The sequence below is a fragment of the Macaca nemestrina genome, chromosome 16 (genome assembly GCF_043159975.1).
Source record: "Macaca nemestrina isolate mMacNem1 chromosome 16, mMacNem.hap1, whole genome shotgun sequence".
Classification (NCBI taxonomy): domain Eukaryota; kingdom Metazoa; phylum Chordata; class Mammalia; order Primates; family Cercopithecidae; genus Macaca; species Macaca nemestrina.
The window spans coordinates 89,582,770-89,603,472 of NC_092140.1; the positions used below are offsets into that span (position 1 = coordinate 89,582,770).

General features: G+C 35.2%; 1 protein-coding gene and 1 pseudogene across 21 annotated transcripts in view; one reads left to right on the plus strand and one right to left on the minus strand.

Moving 5' to 3' along the window:
• Positions 1-20,703, plus strand: part of LOC105486035 (SPT20 homolog, SAGA complex component) — a 48,953-nt gene that overhangs the window by 23,314 nt on the left and 4,936 nt on the right. For 12 of the 21 annotated variants that reach the window (XM_071081465.1, XM_011748689.3, XM_011748674.3 and 9 more), the window contains 14 exons: positions 455-594; positions 2,186-2,342; positions 2,438-2,494; positions 4,881-4,952; positions 6,399-6,556; positions 7,868-7,894; positions 8,444-8,476; positions 9,239-9,356; positions 10,231-10,333; positions 10,480-10,638; positions 12,358-12,664; positions 13,071-13,225; positions 15,582-15,637; positions 17,615-17,734. In XM_071081465.1, coding sequence (XP_070937566.1) covers positions 455-594; positions 2,186-2,342; positions 2,438-2,494; positions 4,881-4,952; positions 6,399-6,556; positions 7,868-7,894; positions 8,444-8,476; positions 9,239-9,356; positions 10,231-10,333; positions 10,480-10,638; positions 12,358-12,664; positions 13,071-13,225; positions 15,582-15,637; positions 17,615-17,734 — 1,662 coding nt within the window. The remainder of the gene's footprint in view (positions 1-454; positions 595-2,185; positions 2,343-2,437; positions 2,495-4,880; positions 4,953-6,398; positions 6,557-7,867; positions 7,895-8,443; positions 8,477-9,238; positions 9,357-10,230; positions 10,334-10,479; positions 10,639-12,357; positions 12,665-13,070; positions 13,226-15,581; positions 15,638-17,614; positions 17,735-20,703) is intronic. The other 9 variants (XM_011748693.2, XM_011748691.2, XM_024794182.2 and 6 more) reach the window with 3 other exon arrangements.
• LOC105486034 (large ribosomal subunit protein eL29-like) lies at positions 2,618-3,278 on the minus strand (annotated as a pseudogene).

Consider the following 20,703-nt stretch of genomic DNA (forward strand, 5'->3'; position numbering starts at 1 on the left):
TCGGTGAAGCTGTCAGAGAACATATATCATTTCTTGATTAAGTACACATTGAATATCACAGATCACCATAATATATTTAATAATAATGAAAAAGTTTGAGATACAGAAAGAATTACCAAAATGTGACACAGACACAAAATAAGTGTGCTGTTGGGAAAATGGTGCTGATAGCCTTGCTCAGTGCAAAATTGCCACAGATCTTCAGTATGTAAAAAGTGCAATATTTGTGAACCACAATAAAACGAGATATACCTGCATTGAATTTCCATTAGAAGTTTCTTTATGCTGTCTAGTTTCTAAACGTTTGCATGCACACTAACATTAGCACCTGAAATACCGTGTTTTACTGTAGTTCTTAGCAGAATTCCAGGGAATATTTCTAGATTAAGCTATGTATGATTACATATTTGCAAATCTTAAATCTGGTATTGACATATGCTCTTACACTTTTCAGGAAGACAAACTGCTGCTTGAGAGCCAGCTCATCCTAGCTACAGCTGAACCACTCTGTCTTGATCCTTCTATAGCAGTCACCTGCACTGCAAACAGACTGCTCTATAACAAGCAAAAGATGAACACTCGCCCAATGAAACGGTAATTGCCTTTGTGGAAGGGTGAACCAAAAGACACAAGTAGCTGTAAATTTTGCTATTTATAGTATCTTTTCCCTCCAGGGTATGGTTGCTCTGATTTTGGTGGAGAAGGGCAGAGATGGGGTCTCTCTTTGTTGCCCAGGCTAGTCTTGAACTCTTGGCTTCAAGGGATCCTCCCACTTTGGCTTCCCAAATAGCTGGGATTATAAGCATGACCAACTACACCAGCCTCTGATTATTTTTTTTTTGAAAATAGGATTTTTAATGGTCTTATTTTATATTTTTTTGTAAAGCATTATTATTTTTTAATGCTCTATGCTTCAGATTGAACTGATGCATTTTCTGCAGTCTTTTAAAGAATAAACTTTTTCTAAGTTTATAGTCTGTTTTCCAAAAAGGTAAAGAGGCTGAGATCAAATATGAACAGAAATAATAATTTTTTCATTATTTTCCTAATAACAAATGACTGATTTAATTGTTGTTAATCCTACTTTTAAGGAAAGATTTTGTAATTTCAAGATTTGAGAAAATATGATCATAGAAGAAGTCAGTTAGTTATAAACTGAATCTAGGCACACCTACCTTGTGTTTTTGAAACAAACCAAGCTTATTCCTCCCTTGGCATCTTTTAAAAATGTCTCTTCAAATACTCATTCCTTGATCTTTCAGAATATTTTCTTTTCCCCACCCTCCATGGGAAACATGAGGGAATTTTTCCCCAGTAGTCACTGTGAGAACCTCTTTGAGCTCCTGGAGATAAAACCCCCAAAAGTGTGGGGGCTCCCAGTGACTAGATCCCCCTGGAGTTTTGAATCTCTCAGACATGTCCACACTAGGCCTCCAGCAGTTGGTCAGTTATACTTGAGGTTCCCTACCCTGGCACTGGTTCCTGAAGAGGTTTGTGCTAGTGGGTTTCTGCTTCAGCAAGCCATGATGGTCTGCGTTATTGGTTTCTCCAAGTTTGGGGCAGTGGTTTGTCTTGTGACCACATCTCTTTGATGGATCTAAGAAGAATCGTTAATTTTTATGTTTATTCAGCTTTTTACTTGTTAGGATGAGGTGGGAACTTCCAGAGTCTTACATGCCTGTACCCGAAACTGGAAATTATCCCCTTCACCTTCATCTTTCCATAGCTGGTTCCTTCTCATCATTCCTGTCTCAGCTCACATGTCATTTTTTCAGGCTCTTTTCCTCCCCTCCCTCTCCCACTTCCCTGCCCTATTGTTGCCCTCCTTATCCTGTATTCTCCACGGTACTCTGTTTTTTATCTTACTGCTTCTTGGTATCTGAAATCTGAAATTATTTTATCTGTTTACTTGTGAATGTCTCCTCCCCCTCTGGACTTGATAGCCTGTGGTGATGGGAATTTTGTTTCTTATTCATTTTTATTTCACCTAGTCCTAGTTCCTAGGACTGTGCTTGGCATGTGGCAGTGTTCTATAAACATGATTTGCACATACTCACTGTGCTTGGCATGTGGCAGTGTTCTATAAACATGATTTGTACATACTCAGCAGTGACTAGTTTCAACTCACATATATTACGAGCTTCTTTTATTAGTGCTGCTTAGTTCAAATTTCTTAACATTTCAGGTGTTTCAAGCGGTATTCCAGATCCTCTCTGAATCGGCAGCAAGATCTGTCTCATTGTCCACCTCCTCCTCAGCTGAGGTTACTTGATTTCTTACAAAAAAGAAAGGAAAGAAAAGCAGGTCAGCATTATGACCTCAAAATTTCTAAAGCAGGAAATGTAAGTATATGTTTTTTAAATGAAGCTTATTATGCCCAAAAACCTGTCTTATTTAGCATTTTTTCTGTATATTTATATTGTTTTTAATTTTTCAGTGTGTAGATATGTGGAAACGGAGTCCCTGTAATTTGGCCATACCTTCTGAAGTAGATGTAAGTCGGTTCATGAATTTTTTTTTTCATATAGTTTCTAAGTTTTACCATTCGTTTGCTTATACCTTGAGAAAACAACAACAAAAAACTTCTTTTAAAAACAAAGTGATTTAGATCATACTCTTTTTTTTTTTTTTTCCTGCCTCAGGTTTATTTGTACAAATAGCACAGGAGGACCCCAGTCCCATGCAGATGGCAGCCCGGAGGCGGGGGTGGGGGGTCACACCAGTCCTTCTGTCCTCACGTTGGCAGACAGAGATATCTACTCTGTAGCCTTTGTAGGGGTCTGGGCACTTTTGGGAGCCTGAGCTGGAATTGAAGCTGGAGCTGCAGCCTGGACCTTGGTTTGATTATTGGCCTTGGCCTTTGGTGGGCAGAGCCGGAGCCCCTTGGCAATGCGAGCATGAGCATGCTTCCCAAGCTTGGGGTGGGCAATGTAGGCAACTCAACCGAGCTTGCGGCTGACACCCTTTGGGAGCTTGGGCTTAACCTCCTTGGGCTTTACAAGGGCCTTGATAGTCTTGGCACATGCACTTATGGCCTTGACACTGTTGGCCTGCATCTTCTTTAGGCCCTTGTTGTTGTGCCTCTTGGCAAAGCGCATGTTCCTCAGGAACTTGGGGTCCACCCCCTTAAGAGATTTGTATCTTTGTGATCGGGGTTTCTTGATATCATTGCTGTGCCATTTTCGGGACTGGTTGTGTGTGATGTGATTCTTGGACTTGCCATGTCCGCACCTTAAGCCATGGCTCCCGAAGCGCCTAGAACCGGAAAGAGAAAGGGGCGATCATAGTCTTTTTTTTGAAAACAATATGATTTGTTTCAAAAACATTGAAAAATGATTTTTAGAAGCTGTGTATTGTTCTTTTTTCACATTAAGTTGAAAAAACATAACCCCTTAATATAGTTGTGTTTGGAGCAGGAATAGTAAACAAAACAATTTTAAAATGTGGAAAAATATAGTGTATATTACATAATCACGTGAAATCTCTCTTGTTTTTATAATATTTCATCAAAATTTCCTAATAGTGCTTTTTTCCTCGAAGTGGTTAAATTTGAAGATTAATAATACTATTTAAAAAAATAAAGATTAATAATACTAGAGAAGTAACCAAGATTAGGAACGTTGGGTTGTATTCTTTATTGATCCATAATATACGTGAATATGAATGCTTGAAGACAGAAAAGGGATATTTTGATGAGTGATCCTTTATTTTTTTTCTCCTCTGTTCTTTTTTATATTCACTCTTTATTTTCAGATTTGTTCTTCTGTTGCACCCTTTCCATGCTAGCACATGCATTATTCTTACTATTTCTGATTTTATAAAAAGAAATTATTCTAAGCACAAAGCCAGAAACAACAGTAGACTGTATATACAACTCAAGGAAGTAAGCCATATTATCTGTTGGTAGCTTATGCGCAGTTCTTCAAGGAACATGGCCTGAGGATAGAATTTCAGTATAAATACTAAAGGGTGGAGTTTAGCTTTGGAGGACAGGCTGGAGTACTTCTACTTTAATGTCCTTAGGAATCACCTGGAGAGCTTGTTAAATTGTAGATTGCTACTCAGCAAGTCTGGTCTGAGGCATAAGATGCAGTTCTCACAAGCTCCTAGGTTATGCGATGCTGAGGTCCATGGACCACACATTGAGTAGCAGTTGCCCTCAAAGCTTCTCAGTCTAGCTCAATCAGAAGAATCACCTAGGATATCAGTTAAACATAAGAGATTTCAAGCCCTACTCAAGATCTACGTACTTAGGATTTCTAAGGACAGACATGAAAATCTGTATTTTTAATAAGTGCCCCAGATAAGTCTAAATGACTCTTAAGATCATAGTTGCCAGTAAGATAATAACATTTGACTCACACAGATACCTAGGACATGTACAGAATATGTGGTCAAGTTTGACTAGAAAGTAGAAAAGGTTCAAAAAATTTGATCAGCTTTAACATTTTACCTTCCATAGTCTCCCTTAGTTTTGTTGCCACTGTTACATGACAGCTCTTATTTCAAGAAAAGCCCTGCCAAAAGGAAAAGATCCTGATCCTTATCTCTCTGACATTCCAGTTTTCCTGAAGGAAAAGCTCTAAAGGAAAAAACATACCAGCTTATGGACAAAAAAATGAAGAGGCACTGTCTAGAAAAGCAGCTATGTTTATTAACATTTAATTAGTTTGGTTTTATTAAAGTTGTTTTATACACATCAGAAGACTTTTAAACTACTTAAGCGTAAGTAGTTGGTACTGGTGATTTAAGAATTCTTGCGCTAACAAGTATATTGTATTGTCGAGTTACTTAGTTTCTTCTCTTTGATCAGAGTGCTGATTCCATTTTATCTGATATGGATTCTATTTTATGTGGTATTTCTTGATTTGATTGTTTAGGTGGAGAAATATGCTAAAGTGGAAAAGTCTATCAAATCTGATGACTCACAGCCAACAGTCTGGCCAGCCCATGTAAGTAATCATTGCCTGTCTCTGTGTCTAATTATGCCATTTCTAATCTGGCCTCTGAATTTATTAAACATAAAGTGCAGTTGCCATTAGTTTGGGACCTTTTTTCTTTTATAACTTTCTGGAAGTTCAGTTTATTACATGAAGAAACAACTATTTTGTTCATCAAAGTATGCTTTGCATTTTAAACAGCAATTTTTTATTTTTAAATTTTTTTAATTTTTATTTATTTTATTTTATTTTTTTGAGATGGTGTTTGGCACTTATCGCCCAGACTGGAGTGCAGTGGTGCGATCGTGGCTCACTGCAACCTCCTCCACTTCCCAGGTTCACGCAATTCTCCTGCCTCAGCCTCCTGAGTTGCTGGGATTACAGGCACCCGCCACCATACCTGGCTAATTTTTGTATTTTTAGTAGAGATGGCTGGTCTCGAACCCCCGATCTCATGTGATCCGCCCACCTTGGCCTCCCAAAGTGCTGGTATTACAGGCATGAGCCACTGCGCCTGGCCTTAAAGAGCAATTTTAATGAAGAACTTCTTTTTTACTTTTGGTTTGCATATTGGTAGTTCTGTTTTGTTTTGTTTCAAATTAATAAATTCTTCTAAGGATACCTTTTTGTAAGTTTCCTAATTGGAATAATAATGTCTTAAAAAGACAGAAATAGGCATAATATTTAAATTAGGTGAACCCTAGGAGTGAAATGACGAGAGATGTTTTGTGTGTGTGATAGCAAAAGCAGACAAATGGTAAATAGAAACAGATCTGCTTTTGAAAGTTCTATCCTTTTAATATTATTTAATATTTGCAATTCATATGTCTAGTCTGAAATTCTGCCATACTAAGCTTGATTAAACATACCATCAGAATTCTCCTTCTGAGAGTACCATGTAAAAAATAATCCTGTACTGCCCTCCTGAGCATAAACAGGCACGGCAGCATGAGGATCAGGGGTGCTAGCTTAGGGACAGACTGCTAACTCCCTGTGTGACCCTAGGCAATTCATTTAACCTCTCTGCTTAATTCCCTGACTTCTAATATGGAGATAATAACAGTGCCAACCATAAAAACATGACGAAGCTTACTTGAGGCAGTCCCTGTAGAGTGCTGAGAACAGTGTTTAATGTTCATTGTTATTATTTCCAGTATGTATTTTAATATGTCTAATAATGTGTTTCATGATGTATTAATATTGTTACATATAAGTTCATATTTCGTAGTGTAGGTTAATGCTTTATTAAATGCATGCTGAGTGCCCATACAGTTTTTAGGAAAAGAGCCATGCTGTGCTTTATTCTGGTAGGCAGACTTAAACATCTTTTAGCCTAAGTACCATGTGTCTTCCTATTGTCAGATACATGTTACTGTATCATTTATTCCTAATTTTTACTAATTCTTAATGCCTGCCTACTTGTGAAGATATTTATTTGAGGTGCTATGTGTTTTTCAGGACGTAAAAGATGATTATGTATTTGAATGTGAAACTGGTACTCAGTATCAGAAAACAAAGCTGACCATCTTGCAGTCGCTTGGAGATCCACTTTACTATGGTAAAATACAGCCATGTAAAGCAGATGAAGAAAGTGACAGCCAGATGTCTCCATCACAGTGAGTTCTGTTAAATACAAGTAACTGAAAAAAAAAAAAAATAAGGCACCAAGAATTTATCTAGTAACTACTGATGAACCATTAATGAATAAAAATTTCTCTTTGGAACTCATTTATTAGTTAGACCTAAGTAAACTTATTAGTAGACCTAGGTAAACTTAAGTCATAGTTACCGTGTTACTCAAGAGTTATTAAACAGCAAAAAAACCTATGGTATAATTATTTTTATGCTTGTTTTGAAGGCTATTCCTGTGATATCTTTCTTTATATATTTATGGCACTTAGGACTTTAACCTGTGAACATGAAGTGTTTGGGCAATAGTGTGTTTAAATAGGAAGCAAGTTTACCATAAATGTAAAAAGATGCTTGGTATTTGGCACTGCATGTAAGGACACAGACTCAGTGCTTATTGTAGTTATTGACCCTACATATTAATACATAAAAATATAGATGATCTTCCAAAATGTGTGAACTACATATATTTGGTACTGTCAGTATTTGGTTTTATTTTGTTTTACTATGTTTGGTTTTTTAAATCAAATTGATGCTGTTTTGAAAAAACGAAAAAAGCTCAGCAGAAAAGGACGGGGCCAGGTCTATGTTAATTGTAAAGCCTTTACTTACACAAAATACTAATTGAATCTACAGTAGAAAGGTGTATTTTAAAGAGCAGCCCCACCAATATTTAGGTAAAAGTCAATGAAAGGAAATAACAGGGAATCCTCAGCTTCTTTTTTCACATGACCAGTTTTTATTTTTGTAAAAGGATCAGATGTTTTGATTACATGCATTTTCTTCTTTTTTTTAAAGTTATAGACATCATAACAGTTTATTTCTGAATCCTCAGCATGCATTTCTGAGGAAGCCATTTTTTTTTCTTTATTTTTATTTTAGCTATAGGGGTTATGTGTGCAGGTTTGTTACAGAGGTATATTGTATGATGCTAAGGTGTGGGTGTCTACTGATCCCATCACCCAGGTAGTGAATATAGTACCCAATATTGATTACTTATATTTAAAAAAATCTTCAACTTAAAGACAACATATATTGGCCATTTTTAATTTATTAACTTATTTTTGTAGAACACAAGGGTGATACATGTTCTTTTGTGAAAAAAATGGTCTATAGAGCTAAATGACTAATTTGTTTGACAGGAAGAGAATTGAATGTTTTACCTTTGCGTCAGAGTAGCTGCACGATTTATTATTTTCCAGTCATTCTTCCGTACTCATAAATATTTTATTGAATAAACTATGGAGTTAAAGTTTGAGCTGCATTAACTAAGCTTTTTTTTACATTTTATATTTCAGCTCCTCCACAGATGATCATTCAAATTGGTAATTAAAAAATAAACTATTTTAATCTGTTAAGAAATTATGTAAATATCAAACTCTTTAAAAAGACTTGCTAAAGATATTTTATTTGAATCGGTGATAAATATGTATACCTTGTTTGAAATATATTCTAAGGATCTGTTATGTAGACATTTAATTGTAAAATCACAGGTTAAAGTGAGAGGAAGGCCAAAGACCTTTCCACATGGTAGTTCAGTGATTTTGCTTTAGGGTCAATAGTTGTAAGGGTATATAGTACTTGGTAACTTTCAACCCAGATTATGTTTTAATAAATAAATTTTGTGCCAAAAGAAATATCCCTTAATTAAATCAACCAAATTATTCACATTGTTTCATAATGCATGCAAAACTTCGTCATTGTTTCATATGTGTAAATGCATTAAAAAATTTTGTTTCCATATTTTGGTAGATTTAATACCAGTTTATATTATTGTGACTAAAACATGGAAGATTTCAAAAGTAATCCCAAGGCTTCTTAAGACAACTCTTAGCTAATACTTTTCTCTCCTTTTTTTTCCTTAAACATTTTAGGTTCGTTATTGGATCAAAGACCGATGCCGAGAGGTGAAAATATTTGCATCTCTATTTTGGTCAGGATGGATATGAAAAATTTTTCATCCTTATAGGATAGAGAGTACTTTACTAGGAGTTAAAAACATTGATTTTGGTTATGCTATTAACCATATTTACACTGTTTAATATTTATGGGCCTCTGTTGTAAAATTAGGGCATTGGACAGTAAAACCTCTAAGGTCTTTTCCAACTTTAAAATCTTATTGATTCTAGAAAAATGAAAGCTTGTGATACGCCAAACTATTAAGAATGGTTCTTTTCATGGGATGAGATTTTGGGGGAACTTAAATGCATTTTTCCAATGTTTATAATACCTAGGATTTTTTTTCACAGAATTAAGAAAACAAAAAAAAAAAAATGTTTAAAATATAGTTTTGTTTTAAATAAGAAAACTTAGACATATCTAGTGTAGCTAAGGAAGATGATTTCTAGATAGTACTTTAATCAGAATCTAAGAAAGGAATTGAGTATTTTCTTTGGCTGCTTATTACTTAAGTAATCCCTGCAATTTCTGTATTAGAAATAAGATATTGAAAGTATATCTTTAGATTGTTATTTAGCAAAATGTTTTGGACAATTTGTCATTGAACAGTTTAAAAATATGTACTTTTAACACAAAGATAAATCACCTAATTTTAATTTTTATATTGATAGAACTTTCTTTTTGCCATTAATAGTCATTATTTCCTATAAAATAAATTCGTGTTTAAAACAGGTTATCTAATCTTTACCTGTTTTCTCCTGATATTTTAGGGTAGTCAATCAGTACCAAGAATTAGTCCAGAATGAAGCCAAATGTCCGGTCAAGATGTCACACAGCTCCAGTGGCTCAGCCAGTCTGAGTCAGGTTTCTCCAGGGAAAGAAACAGAAGTGTGTTTCGTTAATGTTACTTCTTTGTGCCCAGTTGTTTCACAAGTAATCTGAGAAATGTTAAGAATCATTTTTTGAGGCTGGGCACAGTGGCTCATGCCTCTAATCCCAACACTTTGGGAGGCTGAGGTGGGTGGATCACCTGAGGTCGGGAGTTTGAGACCAGCCTGACCAATATGGTGAAACCCCGTATCTACTAAAAATACAAAAATTAGCTGGGCATGGTGGCGCACACCTGTAATCCCAGCCATTCGGGAAGCTGAGTCAGGAGAATCTCTTGAACCCTGGAGGTGGAGGTTACAGTGAGCCGAGATAGCACCACTGCACTCCAGTCTGGGCAATCGAGCGAGAATCCATCTTAAAAAAAAAAAAAGAATCAGTTTTTGAGGAGCAGCAGTATTATTTAGTTTTGTTTTTACTTTTACCTTTTTTTAAAATTTCTTTATGACATAATTTTTAAATGTACTCAAAGATAAAAGGAAAATTATAATGAACACCTGTGTTCTAGTCATTTGGCTTCAACAGCTATTATTTTCCTTTAATAGATAGGTATGGAAGGGTGGAAGCTTTGCTTTCATCTTACTCCTCTGCCTTTCTCCCTAAAACTCTCACTTCCCACCCTATTACTCAGAAATCTTTTCCTCATTTTTTATGTGTACTGTAATATATATTTCATGGGTCTCATGTGAAATTTTCTTTGTAATACATACAGTATTCAATCTGTAACCACTGAGAGCACTTTGCAGAGTTAAAAATCTGGGATTTATAGTAGTACTAATTTTATTTAATAAACTATGAAGTTAAATATACATTTCATCTGGGGTTTATAGCAGGATTAATTTTAACAAGTATGCTTAATGTCACTGTCTTTTAGCAAACTGAAACTGTGTCAGTTCAGTCTTCAGTACTGGGGAAGGGTGTAAAACATCGACCCCCACCAATCAAACTGCCCTCAAGCTCAGGAAATAGTTCCTCAGGTATTACATTTCTTAGTTTTTTGCAGTCAAGAATAACAAACATTATAGAGTCCTAATCTCTTTTTAAAACTTTGCCCCATTTTGATTTCTACAGTTCACAGAATTTTGAATTATAAATTTAGGAAATAACTTTTATGTTCTTCTAGGTAACTATTTTACACCACAACAGACAAGCAGCTTTCTCAAATCTCCAACTCCTCCTCCTTCTTCTAAGCCATCAAGTATTCCTCGGAAATCATCTGTGGATCTCAATCAAGTTAGCATGCTTTCTCCAGCTGCCCTATCACCTGCCAGCTCATCACAAAGTGAGTCATAACTTAAATTCTTCATTAAATCTTCATAAGCTTTTGCATTAGTGTTTCTTAAGACAGCTTTTTTCAACTTGTGAAGTAGTGATATCTGAATGTACTGTGTACCCAAAATGTATAAGTTGCTAGAAGCTTCAGGCAGAGCTCTTGTTGATTGTATGTATTATGTCTCTACTGTAATTGTACTTGTTTTTCTGTATCTATGTATGCATTCTGCGTATACCTTTCTTATAGACTTACAACCTACACATCTCCTTAAAAAAATAACCTGGTAGTTACATGTGGCAATAAGATTTCAAAATATTTTTTATTCCAGTGTACCCTAGGATCATTTTACATATTTATGTAAATTGTGTGGCTGATATGAAAAAAAATGTCATAAGAGTTGTTGCTGCAGGTCCTATCTTTGTGTATATGTAAGAAGTCAACTAGTTCCAAGGTGGTGATACAATAAACTGAAAAACAATATTTCAAAAACACTCCTACACTCTTTTATAAATTGTTGTCAGTTACTAAAATGTGATGATGATCATAAAGCATTATTCTGAAGATACTGAAATGTAATTTTTACTACTGAATACTTTTTTTTTTAACATCAAGAAGAGTTATACAAGAATGCTAGCATTCGTTTGGGAGAATTTCTTCAAATTAGTAAATATCTGAAAGTACCAATTTGGGGGAAAAAGTCATTCCAGTTTTTTAGATTTTTTGTAGCTAGCTTAATATATGCTGAAAGTTCTAGTACACTGCACAGTGATAGGGTGGTCTCGCATTAGATAGAAACATCTTCATCTTGATAGCTCAAAAGGTGTAATTTTTCTGCCTTCTTGTTTTGCACAAAGAAAAATATATAAATTTTCTGAAAGTCTTATTCACACTTCTTATGTTGTGGGTATGGATTATGGTGATCTACTGCACACAGTTGTTACTTTAAGTAAGGGTTGAGTGACAGCTTCTGGACATTCACATTTCTTTCCTTTCTTTCTGCAGGACATGAAAGCTAAAAAAGAAAACACCTCAAGAGCTTTTGGTTTTACTTTTTTGGTTTTTGTTTTTTGTTTTTGTTTTTTAAAAAATTGATAAACTGTGCATACTTCATTCACAACAGATTTTCTATACATTCTACATTTAAACAGAAGTACACAGTTACTGTTAAAGATGCAGTATTATCTATCAGACATTTACTTTATTACTGTTTTTTGTAAATTTGTTTGTCAGGATAAACTTGATGTGTTAGGAATTAAACATGTATATTTAGGTGCCAAATATGATTGTTAACCATATGTAACTTATTAAATATGTTCACAGTTTATCTCAGACTTTTACACTAAATAAGCAATATTTTTAAATGAAGTCATGAATTAGTAAATCGTAAATAATAAATTAATTTGAATTCCTTTTGAACTTTTTAGGCCAAAGGCAGCATGTAGGAAACTAACTTTTAAATGGGTATTGTGGTAGAATATAACTGTATATTTTTACTGTTACTGCAATAGCATCTTTAATGGGCTTTTTAGGTGATATACTGCATCCTTAATTGTAATTGAGTGTAGCAACACTCATGTATCATGTGTAGAAATTAACACTTGCAGTTAACTGCTTTAAAAAAAAAAACTAGAACAAATTGTCAGTGCTAAGTAAGATTCCATTAACCTTATTTTAAAAGGACTGGCCATTTATAACAAACTAGCAATTTTTATTTTTCTCAATGAGCAGGATCTGGAACTCCTAAGCCATCTACTCCTACACCAACCCCTTCATCGACCCCACACCCTCCTGATGCTCAGAGCTCAACTCCTAGTACCCCTTCAGCTACCCCTACTCCCCAAGATTCAGGCTTCACCCCTCAGCCCACTTTGTTAACTCAGTTTGCTCAGCAGCAAAGGTCTCTGAGCCAGGCAATGCCTGTAACAACCATTCCTCTTTCCACCATGGTAACATCTATAACTCCAGGAACCACGGCCACCCAGGTCATGGCAAACTCTGCTGGACTTAACTTCATCAATGTAGTGGGCTCTGTTTGGTAAGTTTGCATTGATGTTCTGATTTTTTTTTTTTTTTTAAAGATAGTTTCACCATCTAAAATTCTTAATTTGTGAAATGAAGAACAAACTGCCTATTACTCAGACTGAAAGGCAATAGTTTAAATATGGACAGAAATTGCCTGACCGTGTGTGTTTTAATTTTAAATAATATATCTGTTAACTGCACTAAGATGATACCTCATCTTATTGTTTTTGTTTTTTGATACTTCATCTTGACAGCAGCTTAGAATTTCCTGTTTATCTTCTGCATTGCCTTTGGTATTTAAGACCAATAAATAACTAGTTGTGTTTGCTTAGTAGTTTTGTTTTTTAATCTGAGGAATTATGTGGCTGACTTTTTCCCTTTTACAGTGAAGTTTAATGCCTTGTCTTATTCTCCTGCAGTGGGGCCCAGGCTTTGATGAGTGGTTCAAACCCCATGCTGGGCTGTAACACAGGTGCCATAACTCCTGCAGGAATAAACCTGAGCGGCCTTCTACCCTCAGGAGGTCTGCTACCAAATGCATTGCCCAGTGCAATGCAGGCAGCTTCTCAAGCAGGTCAGAATGTTGGAAATAATAACCTCTAAAAAAAAAAATTAAAGTATATGCTAAAGTAAAAATGTAATTTTAAGAATGATGCTAAAGGCATTTAATGTCATTATTTCATGAAGTATAGTATCACATGTGTTTCATTTCAAAAGCCTTTAAAGTTCTGGCATTTGAATTAAAAGCCATCTAGCAATCAACTTTGGAAAACTTGGTAAGCCTGTGAGTCTGTGCAAATGTTTCTTTTGCTTTCCAAATAATAGAATTAATTTTGGTAGCCTTATTGTCATTGTAGTTATATTCCAGGGAATATTAATGTATTTTGAAAATACACATTGTGCACAAGAGGCATCTGCATCGCAGTTAAGAGCCTGGATTCTGGGGCCAAACTACCTCAGCTTGAATCCCAGTTGTACAACTTATCGTTTGTGTAATATTGAGAAAGTTACCTTTGTGTCTAATTTTCCTCATAAATAAAATGGAAATAGCAATAATAACTTACCTTATAGTCATGAGGATTAAATGAAATATAATACAGATTATGTGCTTAAACTGTGCCTGAGACATGATAAGCATTCTTTTTTTTTTTATTTTTTTTTTTGAGACGGAGTCTCGCTCTGTCGAAGAGTAGTTATTACCTGTACAGGAAAACAGTTATAATAATAACTTGTGCTTATTTTTTTGATGCTCTTTAAAAGAATGTATTATAATATCTTGAAACAATTCAGTTTCACTTGAGGAAAAATTTAATAGGAAAAACAATGTAGAAAAATTCATTAAAAACTTTCTTAGTTATGAGAAAGGGAACCCAGAAAATACAATTAAACATATTAACATGTTGCTGTAATTTCCTAATTCTAGCTAGTGGTGTTATTTTTTTGTTTTGTTTTGTTTTTGGAGACAGAGTCTCGCTCTGTCGCCCAGGCTGGAGTGCAGTGGCGCAATCTCCGCTCACTGCAAGCTCCGCCGCCTCCCAGGTTAACGCCATTCTCCCACCTCAGGCGCCCGCCACCACGCCTGGCTAATTTTTTTGTATTTTTAGTAGAGACGGGGTTTCACCGTGTTAGCCAGGATGGTCTCGATCTCCTGACCTCGTGATCCACCTGCCTCGGCCTCCCAAAGTGCTGGGATTACAGGTGTGAGCCACCACCCCCGGCCTAGTGTTCTTATTTTAATAAGCATAAGTGTGCTTTAGTGCCAGAAGTCCTGAAATGGACTTCACATCCTGAATTTAGGATATTTACATGTAACTACTAGTTGTACCAGTTACATGTGGCTTCACTTGCTAAACTGGGGCTTTACAGAAGTCACTAAATTTTTCCCCCTTAGCCTCAGTTCAGTTCGCTCTAAAGTGGGAATAAAAATATCTTCAGTTGGTACTTAAGAGAAATAAATGAAGTATGAAAGTGACTTTGGTAAGCTAGAAGGCATTATACAGATGTCATCCAGTTTTAAATGGGGGTTAAGCCATTTTCTTAAATGAGAATTTTTCCAGAAAGGGATATTTTTGCCAAATTTCAGTTTCTTATACAAGGCTTTGCTAATATTACATGTGCATTTCTTGCCTTAAATATTTTTTTAAAAAAATGATCTGATGGAGAACTAGATACATTTTTAAATAGTGTTCAGATTGGTGTATTTTGTTAGCAAAATATTTGCATATCATGAGACCAGGATCAGCACGCTACAGCACACAGCCTAAGCTAGGAATGGTTACTACATTTTTAAAGGATTGTGAAAAGAAAATGCAGCAGAGGCCATTTGTGCTCACAAAGCCTACATGATGGCCCTTTACTGAAAAAGTTTGTCACCCCCAGCTTTAAGATATGCTCTGTGTTATGTAACAGATTTTTTAGGATTATGTTTAGAACTAACAGAGCACTGTTTCCTGACTCTCAGTTTTGATCTTATACACAAATTGCAACATTCTTTAGCATTCTGATTAACATTTGTAGTTAAAAAAAAAAATAGCATAGAGCATACCAGTTCTTAAAGATATGATTATTTTAGTATACTATGTAACACTGAGAAATGTAAATAGATGCCAGTACCTGGAATGTATTTGCACAGCAGTGATAGTTTTGTTATATTCATGGTGTTCTCATAATTCTTGATTACTGTTTGTTCAGCCAACAGTCAGAAGAATGAAAAAGAAGTCCCAGTTTCTGAAAGATAGACTATAATGTACACCTGGTGCTTCACAACTTTGAATAAAATCTCAGTATTGATATTTCTGAAGTATGGAAAATACGCACATCTATGCAGAGAGTACATAAAATTATTGTACTTATATATATACTAAAGTATAAATTATTTTCATGTGTAATAAACTTCCAATTCTGTTATAACCATGAGTTTTATTTAACAGGTGTTCCATTTGGTTTAAAAAATACTTCAAGTCTCAGGCCCTTAAATCTACTCCAGGTAAACCTGAAATCCTGCTTTTGATTAAATTGTTTGTACATTGAATTTTTTTCTAAACAATGTATATCTATATGTATTAGCACTTGAAATTCTGAGGTCTGTTTAGATTCTTCTAAGGGTGTGGTTATTATTGCTACCTTTGTATGATCAAGTGGATAAAAAGGAAGAATCAGTACCTTATATACCACACTTTGGCTCCAGTAGCCCTGCCTAATTAAGAACTAGCTGTGCCAGTGGGGAGACTTTGCACCTACCAAGGAGGATACTTCACTACAATAATAATAGTGGACAGATTTAGAAAATAATTGCTTTCCCAACAGATGTTTTTTGTATGCATAGAAGTAATACTGTTTTTTGTGCTTGAAGGAGATTTAAAAAATAGGTATGTGTGCAGTACGTGGTGGCTCACACCTAGAATCCCACCACTTTGGGAGACCCAGGTGGGAGGATTGCTTGAGCTCAGGAGTTCGAGACCAGCCTGGGCAGTATGGTAAAACTCCATCACTACAAAAAATTAGCCAAGCATGGTAGCATGCATCTGTAATCCCCGCTACTCGAGAGGCTGAGGTCAGAGGATCACTTTAAGGCCAGGAAGTTGAGGCTGCAGTGAGCTGACATTGCGCCACTGCATTCCGACCTAGGCAACAGAGTGAGATCCTGTCTCAAAAGAAAAAAAAAGAGGGAGTGAATTTACAACATTCCTGGTGTTATGCTAGGTCCTCTAATTTAAAGAAGGAGTAAGCTTTAAGCTAGTAGTTTGGAAAATGGATAGACGTGAATATAAAGATCTGGATATGTAATGTAGTAGAGCTATGGATTGATGGGAAATAACAATAACAGATCAGCCACCCTGGTATTCAGGATTAACAAATCGGGAAATTCTCATTAGAGCTAAAATTTAAAACTTATTTCCTATACACGATGCAATATGTTTGCAGACTAATTGCAGACCAATATACTTATAGTATGGACAAGCCCACAAATTGCATTTGTTTATTTAGCCTACCTTCTGGTATATTGCTGTTGAAGTTTTCTTAGGGGTCAGTCTCAGTGTTAACAGGAATGGAAATCCTTTAGTTTGTTATATATTTCTACATTTACTATACACTGATTGAGGAAGGAACATTTGATCTGTGCTGTATCCATGTTTACCTAATGATGAGCTGTGATGGATATAGATAGATATTTTGACCCAAGGATTTTTTTTTTTTTTTTTTTTTTGGACTATATAGAACCTAAGAGTTCTGTATTTGGTATTTTCTTGGACATTCTCCTAAGGACCTCAAAGTGGTCCATATATAAACTCCTATAGCTTAAAACGGAAAAACTATTTGTTTTTTGGTGCATTTGACAAACATTGTTTTCCTTTTTAACCTGGAGTTTTCTGAGTGCTTCTTTAAAAATTGTTTTTATATTTGGATTAATTAAATTCGAATTAGATTTGAATGGAAGAGAAAGTAGTGGTTTCCAAAATAAATATGGACAACTAAATGCACTTTTTTTTCAACTTTGAAATTCCTCACTGTGTTATATAAAAGATCTTGTATAGTATTTTTGTGTTTTTGGCAAAACTAGAACCAATTTATGAGGGGTGGCTTTTCACAGTATACATTTCTGATTCATAAGCTGTTTGTTTGTACTTTCTAATGTATTTAATGCTCTTTCGTATTGATGTATAAAAAGAGTGAAATAAAAAATAGCATGTGAATTGGGATAGCTAACTACTAGCTTGAAGCAGAAAAATTTATTGTTTAAGGGTATTAACATACTTGACAGCCCAAAGTAATAGGATTTTAAAATTGTATCTAAATAGGTCTTTATTTTAAGGGCAGCCAACTTTTTTTTTGTTCACCTGTTTCCTCAACTATAAGAGTGACACATAGCAAATGATCCAAAAATATTTGTAGAATAAAGAAATTTAAATATTTGATATAAAATCATATGAGATTGGTTAATTTTTGTTTAAATTCTTAATAGCTTCCAGGTGGTTCACTTATTTTTAACACTCTGCAGCAGCAGCAACAGCAGCTCTCCCAGTTTACACCACAACAACCTCAGCAGCCCACAACTGCTAGTCCTCAACAGCCAGGGGAGCAGGTATGGGTTTTGTAGCCTTCCATATGCTTTTACATCGAATTTATAACATTTTTTGGTATATTCCAAGCATACTTCATGTGCTTTGTTAGTGTAAACATTTCCTGTACTGTTTTTGTTAACAATAGTAGCAATCAGCTATTGGGCACGTATTCCTAATAAAACAGTCATACCATACTGAATAGATGATATCACCTGCATCTTGCATAGATGATTGAGATTCAGGTAAATGGCTTGCTCATAGCCATACAGTAAGTGGCAGAGTCAGAGATTCAAACCTAGGTCTTTCTGTCCCTATCGCTCATGTATTTTCTACCCCATCATTGTCTTTCTGTTTTTAGGATTGTGTTACTATTGGAATAAAGATATCCCTATTATTATAAAATGTAGGGCAGTGGGAACACAGACAAAAACAAACGTTTACACTGCCAAAGAGAATGAAATTGAATAAGAATTGCAATAAATGACAGTAGAAGAAGGAAGTACAAGTGTTTCTAAACTTTGGGTACACTGGAGTCATCTGGGAAATTTAAAAATACTGATTCCTGGGTCCCACATCCAGAGTTTCTCTATCTCACAAATTATATGAAATATTCACCATTAATCCTTTTGCCCAATTTTCCACAGTCAGGTCTTGGTTGGATAAAGCTCATCCTCTAATAGAGTCCTCAGGAAGGGCACATTAAAAACTTACTGTTTTTTCATTCTGAACACATTAAAGATTGCTTGGCTAGGTATAAAATCTTTGATTTTCTTTAAAAAAATTAATTTTTCAATACACATAAAATTTACCATTTTAACTTTTTTTTACAAGCGATTCTCCTGCCTCAGCCTCCCAAGTAGCTGGGGCTACAGACGCGTGCCACCACACCCGACGTTTCACCGTGTTAGGATGGTCTTGGTCTCATGACCTTGTGATCCACCACCTCGGCCTCCCAAAATGGTGGGATTACAGACGTGAGCCACCGCACCTGGCCAAAATTTACCGTTTTAAATTCCTAAGTGTGCAATTCAGGAGTGTTAAGTGTATTCACATTGTTGTGCAACAGATTTCTATTATAGAACTTTTTCATCTTGCAAAACTGAAACTATATCCGGTAAATAACAACTATATTTCCTCCTCCCCTCAGCCACTATTCAACTTTATGTTAGTATGAGTTTGACTATTCAAGATACCTCATATAAGTGCAGTCATATAGTTATTTGTCCTTTTGTGTCTGACTTACTTCACTTAGCATAAAGTCTTCGAGGTTCATTCATGTTATAGCATGTGTCAGAATCACCTTCCTTTTTCATGGTGAATAGTACTTGTATATACCATATTTTGTTTATCCATTCATCCACTGATGGATACTTGGGTACCTTCCAACTTTTGGCTATTGTAAATAATGCTAGTGTGAATGTGAGTATACAGATCTCTTTGAGACCCTGTCTTTGGCTCTTTTGGATATATACCCAGAAGTTGGATTGTTGGTTCATGTGGTGATTTTTAATTTTTTAAGAAGCATCATACTGTTTTCCATAGTGACTGTACCATTTTACCCAATTCCCATCAACAACATACAAAGATCTCAATTTGTCCAAATCCTTGCCAACTCTTGTTATTTGCTGGTGGTGGTTAGGTCTTCGGGGATTTTTTTTTTTTTTTTTAGCAGCCATCCTAATGGGTGTGAGGCAATAATCTCATTGTGTTTTGATTTGCATTTCCGTAATGATTAGTGGTGTGGAGCATCTTTTCATATGTATGTTGGTCATTTGTATATCATCTTTGGAGAAAAGTCTATTCGGGTCCTTTGCCCATTTTTTTAATCAGATTAATTTTTGTTATTGGATTGTAGGAGTTCTTCATTCTTCATATACACATATATCAGATGTTTGATTTGCAGATATTTTCTCCCATTTGTTGTCTTTTCACATGATTGCATCCATTGCACAGAAGTTTTTAAAATTTTAATGTAGTTCATTTTCTCTTTTTACTTTTCTTGCCTGTGCTTTTGGTATCATATTGAAGATCATTGCCAAATCCAATGTCCTGAAGCGTTTTCACTTGCTTTCTTCTAAATGTTCTCTAGTTTTAGGTCTCCTTTAAATTTATTAAAAATGCTTCCTACTGTTGACTTGCTTTGTATGTTTTTGAGAAATCTGATGCCAGTCTAATTATCTTGCTCTTGTAAGTTTATTTAAGCAGTTTGTCTAGAGGCCCTGAATGTTTGTCTAATATTTTCACTGGTGTATGTGTCAGAATTGATTTTTCCATGTTTTTCCTGTGGATCCTTTTAATGTGTAGAGTCACTTCTTTATTTCTGGAATGTTTTCTTGGATGATAGTTTGTAGTTTCATAAGTGGAAGCTTAGATTATGGAGGTCATTCTTTTCTAAAATAAACATTTAATGTTATACATTTTCTTCTCAGTACTGCTTAAGCCACTTTCCACAAATTTTGATATGCTGTGCCTTCATTTTGTTCCATAGAATTTTCTGTCTTATGGATCCCTCTTAAATGAATTATTTAGATATGTTTGATTTCCAAATACTTGGGAATTTTCCAAATATCTTTCTGCAGTTGATTTCTAGTTTAAATCCACTGTGGTCTGAAAACATATTTTTCGTTCTTTTAAGTTTGTTGAGGTTTGTTTAATGCTTGAGAACGTGATCTGTCTTGATGAATACTCCATATATGCTTGAAAAAAATGTGTATTCTGCTGTTAGGAGTGTTCTGTATTAGAGCAAGGCATTTGATGGCATCATTCAGGCCTTCTATATCCTTTTCTTTCTCAATGTTTTATCAGTTACTGTGAGAAGTGTTGAAGTCTTCAACCAAAACTGGAAATTTCTATTTCTCCTTTTGCTAAAGGTTGTGTTTTGAGCCCATATTGTTAGGTGCATATGCATTTAGGATTGTTACATCTTGATTAATTTACCCCTTATCATTAATAAATGACCACCTTTATCTCTGATAATATTTCTTGTTTC